Below are 8,657 nucleotides of genomic sequence, written 5' to 3'. Positions count from 1 at the left end.
TCCTCAACCAGGCCAACATGGAGGCACTGATAACCCTTGACCAGATGGCACGTTGTCTACATGACCGAAACAAGACTCCCCCAAGCAGCTGCTCTGCTCCCAGCTTTGAAACAGGAAGTGTGGCCCAGATGGCTAGAGGAAACACTTCAGTGATGCTCTCATAAGCCTCATTGGCGAAGCGCAACATTCCCACCAACACCTGGGAATCACTGGCCCAAATGACCACCTTCTGCAGCCTGCAATAGCCGCGTCAGTCCACATAGCCACTTACGGAATCACCCTGAGAGTGGAAGAGAGTCATTCTTGTCTGTGAGGGACCGCCAATAATAAATGGGCTTTGCATGTAGAATTCAAATAGGCTGCAGGGGTGATTACTGGCAGTGGTTATTAGTCACGATCAAAAAAAAATCACAGTGATTTGGTGTTGGGAAAGTCGTTTAGTTGTGAAAAGAAGAATCAGTCCTCGAGGCTATTCAACTGTGACTGGCAGTGCAGTCGTCCCCAGGCTGTCTCCAATGTTTGCTGCTTGTGGGACCTTGCTGTGTGTGATTGTTTTCATTCTGCATACTGTAAATGGTCTGAGCTTCAACTTGCCTGGGGGAGAGGCATTCTTGTCTCTGCATCTGTCTTCTGGAGGGTAGATGCAGGGTATTCATTTGTATGATGCCAGATCTGAGCCAAGTATTGGATTGAAGGGGAAAGGCTCATTCACAGTGGGATGAATGGCCTCCCCCTGTGCTGTCTTGTTTTTGAGTGTGAACTTCATTTAAGGAGAGGAATGACTCAACATCCTCAGGATAGTGAGCAGTGAGTTAGTGATAGATGTTGAATGAATGTGACTTTTGTGCTTTGAATTTACATTGGAGCAATGGCAGATGAGAAAAGACAATTTCTCTCAGTGAAGCTCATCCCTTTGGAGCCTAATTCACCGAGACATGGATCTGAATACATTATGAATGGCCCAGGTGTCCTACATTGCCTGGAAGATTTATTCCAAATATTCCTCATCCTTTAAGTAACAGTTTCCTACTCTTGGCCAGGGGAAATGGAAACACCATTCCTATCTACTTCAGCTCCTATCCTCGTCGCGAGGGGGGCTATGGCCTGAAACTGCCCACAAAGGCCGTCACTAGGATGTTGGATAATCGCTTGAAGGAAGAAAAAACTTGCACAGCTCTAGGGTGGAGTGGGGGGAAAGGGTTTAACTGACTGTTATACAGACAGCCAATGAGCTGAACGGCCCCATGGTGACATTAGTGACTCTGACTCAATGAAAGCCTCTTCCTTGGACAGATTCAAGCCCAGCTCCTGTTTTTTTTTTATTTTTGACACAGTTTTAAATATGTGCGACAATAATGAGCCCCTGTACCCTCTTCCAGACTGATGGAGTTGGTCGACCTTCAGGAAGCTTTCTTGTGCCGAGACACAATCCTTTGAAGAACCCACCTGTCACGAAGAGTAAACCAATTGAGTCTAGGTCGTCTGAGCTCCCTGTAAAAAGGAAGAAAACTGTGCAGGTGAACAGTCACTTAAAGTTTTGAACTGATAACATTGGCAGGTCCCAATTCAGTTAACTTTCATTCTCCATTTGGTCTTGCTGTTTACCTCCAAATTTCTCCTCATGCTATTTTTGGTCAGCCATTGGTCCAAGTGCAAAAAATGACCCAACTATCAATCCAGCAAGCAGAAATTGAGCTATAAGGAAAGACTACATGGACTTGGATTGTTTTCATTAGAGCAGAGAAGTCTGAGGGGGAACATGATTGAGGTGTATAAGATTATGAGAGGTATGGACAGGATGAGTAGAGATCAGCTGTTCCCCTTGGTTGAGGGGTCAGTCACAAGAGGGCATAGTTTTAGGGTAAGGGGCAGGAGATTCAGAGGGGATTTGGGGAAAAAACTTTTTTCACTCAGCAAGTAGTGGGAACTTGGAACACACTGCCTGGGGAGGTAGTGGAGGCTGGAAACCTTTCAACCTTTAAAAAAAAACTTAAATGAGTACCTCAGATATCATCAGATTGAAGGATAGGGGACAAGTGCAGGAACTTAGGATGAGCGCACTTTAAGTGGTAGTTATGTCAGTGCAGGCTCGATGGGCTAAAGAGCCTTTTCTGCACTGTACAAGTCTATAAAATGAAAGTAAAGATTTTAAAAGCTTGTTCCCAAGGGTTGAAGTGTATTAAACTGCCATCTTTTCAAAATGCTACTAGCCACAGATCACAATTTTATTTCGACGACCGCATCGCTTATAAATATTTCCAGTCAAGCTGCTATCCACACATTTCAGTCACAGTAAATGCTGCACCCCAACTGCCAGGGAACTGCTGGTGACTCATAAATCATTGACTGAGCCACTAGAGTCCGGGCATTTAGAGTCAGTCATTTAGTCCCAGTCTGTGCATCACTTACCATTTCCATCTCTGACACACTCTGTAGGGGTTCAGTTAAAAACCTATATTATTCGGTCCTTACTAGATGGGGCGGGGGTGGAGCTGAACAGCTTCAGTTGCCAGAGATGCGGTGTGAGACACTGAAATTGTTCTCTGACCAGCAACGACGAGCGATTAAGCAAAAGGTATTTCAACATTATTGAGGGCTTTCGGGAGAGTAAAGAAGGAGAAAGAGTTTCTGCAGGCAGGAAGCCAGGGAGCTACTAACAGAGGAGCCAGAGAGAAGAAGAGTCTTATAGGTTTTGTTAGGGTCTAGAGTTTGCTGCCCGAAGGTTCGGTGAAAGCAGACTTGCAAAAGAAGAATTAACAATACGATTGAAAAGGGAATGTAAGTCTGTGGGGAAAGAGCAGAGGAGGAGCAGTAATTGGGTTGGTCTTTCAAGGAGATGGCACACCTTCCATGGGCTGAATGGCCCTATCCTGTACTCTTGTTCCTAAGACATCCATGGATGGCCATTTGTAGTCGGGGATAGCAGCAGACACCCATGCCTTAATCTCCTGTTCTGTAAAGTGGAACTGGACACTGAAGGCAACTTTGCAGTTCATATTGCCCCCTGCCCCACCAGCATCCCCCTCCCGGACCGGGTGGTGGGGCGTGGGGGAGATTAGAGCTTTCCATTTCCCCTGACTTGGCTGCCTTAACCTGGCAAGTCACCAGGGGGAGCTGGAGCTCAAGCATTCCCAAAACACTTCGCCAAGTTGAAACAATGTGAGGCTGAATTGGTGGAACTGACCGCTTTCCATGGCTTGGAGCAGAAAAAACAATTCTTCTGGGAACTTTTTATTATCAAATCAACATGTTACTGAAACCTTAGTCTTTAAATGTCCTTGCTGTGGGTGAATCTTCATCTTTACCTGTCCCTCCTCTGTTTAGGCTGTAAAACCAGACATTCCAAAGAAGCCAGCCCAAGAGATATCAGTAGATGTTGCATCTGAGAGAGCAGACAAGCCTGGCACTGGTTTCTGTGGAATTGACTCCTTTGCTGTAAGTGGCTACTGGTACATCTTAATCAACAGATAAATTTAACTTCTAACATATAGTAAAGTCACCATAATTTTACCAGATCATAGGACTGCTCTCTCATTAGAGAGTGGGACAACAGGTGACAGTTTAACCTGAGGGTCACCTCAGGCAAGGGGAGAAGTTGAGAAGGAGAGTAATCCATGGTAAACTCGTCTGGTGCAGGAATTGAACCCACACTGTTGGCATCGCCCTGCATTGCAAAGCGGCCATCCAGTAACTGAGCTGACTAGGTAGCACAGTCTGAGCAAAGCCACCCACCTGGAGCCCATTTGTCCTGGTCTCTTTTCTCTTTTATTTAAACAAAAATGCTTCCTCTGTTTCTTGATGTCAAAGTATTTAATTGGTAAGGAATAGAAGGATTTGAGGACAGGGTTGGGAGGAGTCTTGTCTGGAGCATAAATACCAGCATGAAGCAGTTAGGTTGAATGGCTTGTTTCTGTGTTTTAGACCCAATCTTTAAGAAAAAACATTATAAAAACCGAAAGAACTGCAGATGCTGTGAATCAGGAACAAAAACAGAAGTTACTGGAAAAGCTCAGCAGGTCTGGCAGCATCTGTGAAGATAAAAACAGAGTTAACGTTTTGGGTCTGGTGACCCTTCCTCAAAACTGAGCTTTTCCAGCAACTTTGTTTTTGTTTAAGAACAGCATTGACCGGTTTATGATTTCCTGATGTGTTTGTGTGTTAGCTACATCTGTCAGGTGAGTCCAGGTGTGCCTATGGTTGCAATATCTCTAACATAGATAGACTGCAGACATTAAATCAGTGGTTAAAGTTCTCTCTCTATATATATTAATAGGAGATTGGATTGTTTTCACTGGAAAGATGGAGGCTGAGGGGTGACCTGATAGAGGTTGACAAAATTATGAGAGGCATAGATAGGTTGGATAGTCAGAGGCCTTTTCCCAGGGTGGAAAGGTCAACTACAAGAGGGCACAGGTTCAGGGTGAGAGGGGGAAAGTTTAGGGGAGAAGTTTTTTCACACAGAGGGTGAGGGGTGCCTGGAACACACTGCCAATGGAGGTGATGGAGGCAGGCACGTTAGCAATGTTTAAGGCGTATCTTGATAGATACACGAACGGGAGGCGAACAGAGAGATAGATACTACACACGAGCAGTAAGTAGTAGGTCTAAATAAGGATTAGGAATCGGAGCAGGCTTGGTGGGCCGAAGGGCCAGTTCTTGTGCTGTGTTGTTCTTTGCGTTTTGTGGGTGGAATTGGTTTTCTGACAGCCACTTGGTTTTTTTTTTACAATGTCTCCATCTGCCCATTCTGCATTCCCAAGTGGAATACTGCACCATAGTGCGGTCTAATGGCTCAGTTGTAAACCAGCTTTGTTTGTGGGACATGGTTCCTGAGCTCTCAGAGTAGGTGAGTTCTCCATATGGAGCAGGGCTGCGAGTCTCAGTGAAGGAGTGCTCTGCATCACCACCAACAGAATTTGGATAGGTATCTGAGGTAAATAAATCAGGCAGGCTGACAGACATAAAGCAGAGGAGTGAAACTGGAAGGACTGCTTTATGGAGAGCAGGCAGTGACTCGATGAGCTGAATGGCCTCTGCCCTAATGACTCTGTGGCTCAATAACAGCCGTGTCTCAGTCCCTATCAAAGGCATTGCACGAGAATAATGCAAGGAGGAAGAGCAGTAAAAAAATGCCCACATTCTGATTGGCGTCTCTACAAAGACAGAGCTTACATCCGACTCATTTCGAAAAATATTTTTTCCATTCAAGGCTAGGAAAAGTGATCAACTCTCTCCCTTTTAATGGAGAGGTTAGGGAGGATTTATTTTTTATAAAATGCAGTAGGCTGTTAAACTCTGGTATGTTCGACTGGAGTGATTGATGAAAGCTTTAAAAGGGAAGTGGTTAAATATTTGGATAATTCGGAGGGTTACTAACCAGCAGTCGTGGATTTAAAGGTAATTGGAAATCAAACTAGAGGTGAGATGGGTGATTTTTGTTTTATAAGGCAGTGAATTATGACATACTGTTTGAAAAGGTGGTAGAAACAGAAGTTGAAAGGGGAGAAAATTGCATTAAGGGGCCACTGGGGCCATAAATGCAGTGCTGGCTCTTTAAAAGACCTATCCCATTAATTCTCGCTCCTGCTGTTCCCTCACAGCCCAGTAATGTTTTCCCCCTTTCAACTTCTATTTCAACCACCCTTCTAGGCAGTAGGGCTATCACAGGAATAATGGGCTCAAAGGCCTCCTTGTGTAATGCTGATAAGTAATTTGTATTCACACAAATGGATTTTATTTCTTCGCTGTGGTGTCTTTGGTAAATGTTCAAACTCATGACTAATCTACGAGCACTTTTGTTAACCGGTTAACATCTATTAAACTAACTAATTCATCTCTCGGTGGTGGTCACACATTGGAAGGTTTGGCATGAGTTAATTGAGGATTTTGAAACAAAGGTCACAGAATGACAGCATTGTAATAGTACAGATGGAGGCCATTCAGCCCAGTGTGACCCACACTGGCTCTCTGAACATTTATATTTAATGCCAGTCTCCAGTCTTTTCACTGTAACCCTGCAGCTTTGTTTCTATTTAAATAATCACCCTCTTGAAGATCTCCACCAGATTTCCACACAGCGCTCCCAGACACTAACTACTCGCAATTACTTCTTTTGTGAAGCACTTTAAAACTGTGCCCCTGGCCTTGATCCTTTTATGAGTGGAAACACTTTCTCTATTGTGTCCAGACCCCTTAGGATGTTGAAAACTCAGAAAAGTAGAGAGAAATGTCATCTGTTGGTGGGACAGCCCAGGAGATGGGGAAAACGTTAGGCCTGGCCATTCAGAGTGGACTCTGCAAGGTGTCGTGAAAGTTACGAACCACTTTCACAGAAACAGTAGATATTATAACAACTTATATTTAGATAGCACTTTTCACATCACAGACCGATCCGCAGGAGCACTGTAAAGCTAAAGTATGTTGCTCGACCACATTTAGCTCAAAAACCTGTTCAAAGAGCTGGGTCTTCAGGCGGACAAGTGTTGTGAGGGGATTCCCAGCAGCTGAAGACCCAGACACCAATGCTGCAGCTAGCTCGTGTAATCTTTTTTAAGTCTGAGATTGATGGTTTTTTTTTTGTTTGTCAGCCACAGGCGTGAAAGAAGGTGGAGTATAGATTAGCCGAAATGAGGAAGAGATTAGAGGGGCTCAATCACCTTTTTCTGTCCCCACATTCCTACAAGCCTGTGCCTCTAATTGATATGCTACATTGGTTAATATTGAAACCACTAAGAGTCATCCACGATTAAATGACGCTTCCAATATGGCCAACAAAAAATGCATTGCCTAAAGTTTTGTTTGGAGACCTTTCAGTCTGTGCCATGAGAGGGATTCAAAATTTAATAAGGAAGAAATCTTGGATAGAAAACTTGACAGGGCACCCGGAGTGGATGAGATGCACCTAAGGAGCGAGAAGGAAGGCACGGTGGCTCAGTGGTTAGCACCGCTCTCTCAAGCGTTCAGCTCCACCCTTGGGTGACTGTCTGCATAGGTTTCCTCCAGGTGCTCTAGTTTCCTCCCACAGTCCGAAGATGTGCAGGTTAGGTGGATTGGCCATGCTAAATTACCCGTAATGTCCAGGGATGTGCAGGCGAGGTTGATTAGACATAGGAAATGCAGGGTTACAGGGATAGGATAGGGAAGGTGTGTCTCGGTGGGTTGCTCTTCAGAGGGTCAGTGTAGACCTGATGGCACGAAAGGCCTGCTTCCACACTGTAGGGATCTATGACCATTACTAACGTAGCTGTTAAATACTGTGGTAGTAGGACCAATGCATTCTAAACAGGAACAGCTTATGGTACTCGACAGGCCAACCAGCATCTCTGGACAGTGTTAGCCTTTTCATACAATGACCTTTCCTCAGAACTGGAAAGCATTTGAGAGATTTACAACTCTTTGAGAACAGCGGTAGGGGAGTGAGAGTAGGGAGCAGGCCTCCTTCTGATATTTCCATAGTAACAGAAATATATAACATTAAGAGAGGTGTGGTTGGGTTTCCCAGGTGGAAATGTAAGTACTAAGGGGCAATAAGTTTAAGGTGACAGGAACAGTTTAAAGGAGATGTGTGAGGAAAGATTTTTAGACAGAGGGTGATAGGCCCCTGGAACACAGTGGAGGTGGTAGAAGCAGATGTGTTCGCAAAGTTAAAGAGGCATTTAGATGGACAAATGAACAGACAGGGAATAGAGGGAAACGGGCCATCTCTGTAGGGAGACGGAACAAAAACAAAGTTGCTGGAAAAGCTCAGCAGGTCTGGCAGCATCTGTGAAAGGAAAAACAGAGCTAACGTTTCAGGTCCGGTGGCCCTTCCGAAGAACATTCTGAGGAAGGATCACTGGACCCGAAATGTTAACTCTGTTTTTCCTTCACAGATGCTGCCAAACCTGCTGAGCTTTTCTGGCAACTTTATTTTTCCTGATTTACAGCATTGGCAGTTCTTTCGATTTTTATTTATGTAGGGAGATGGGATTAGTTTGGAATGGCATCATGGTCAGTATAGACCTGGTTGGCTGACGGGCCTGTTCCTGTGCTGTACTGTTCTGTATTCTATGTTGTACCCAGCCTTGCATTCTACAGAACCGTTAAAACAGACATTATCTTAAAAGGACTGTTGCTTGCGTATGAAATAACTCCACAGAGACTGGTATCCCATTACCAAGTCACCCTTTAATCACACGTGGAGAGTCCCTTGATACAGATCCAGCTTCCTCAGATCCAGCTCTTAGAGTGAACAGAACCTCTAACAGGGTGCAGGGCTGGATGAACACAGCAGGCCAAGCAGCATCATAGGAGCAGAGAGGCTGACGTTTCGGGCCTAGACCCTTCATCAGAAAAGGGGGAGGGGAAGGGGGTTCTGAAATAAATAGGGAGAGAGTGGGAGGCGGATAGAAGAGGGATAGAGGAGAGGATAGGTGGAGAGGAAACAAACAGGTCGAAGAGGCGGGGATGGAGCCAGGAAAGGTGAGTGTAGGTAGGGAGTTAGGAAGGGGATAGGTCAGTCCAGGGAGGACGGACAGGTCAAGGGGGCAGGATGAGGTTGGTAGGTAGGAGACGGAGGTGTGGCTTGAGGTGGGAGGAGGGGATAGGTGGGAGGAAGAACAGGTTAGGGAGGCGGGGACGAGCTGGACTGGTTTTGGGATGCGGTGGGGGGAGGGGAG

At 45.4% G+C, this 8,657-nt stretch overlaps 1 protein-coding gene across 1 annotated transcript in view; it reads left to right on the top strand.

Moving 5' to 3' along the window:
* The window catches only part of LOC109915636, a 94,521-nt gene that overhangs the window by 68,113 nt on the left and 17,751 nt on the right, over window positions 1-8,657 (top strand). Inside the window, exons 10-11 of the mRNA XM_048611817.1 lie at window positions 1,380-1,517; window positions 3,325-3,435. Of these exons, the coding sequence (XP_048467774.1) occupies window positions 1,380-1,517; window positions 3,325-3,435 (249 nt within the window). The remainder of the gene's footprint in view (window positions 1-1,379; window positions 1,518-3,324; window positions 3,436-8,657) is intronic.

Source organism: Rhincodon typus, chromosome 25 (assembly GCF_021869965.1).
Source record: "Rhincodon typus isolate 14 chromosome 25, sRhiTyp1.1, whole genome shotgun sequence".
Classification (NCBI taxonomy): domain Eukaryota; kingdom Metazoa; phylum Chordata; class Chondrichthyes; order Orectolobiformes; family Rhincodontidae; genus Rhincodon; species Rhincodon typus.
This window is presented reverse-complemented; position numbering and strand designations above follow the sequence as displayed.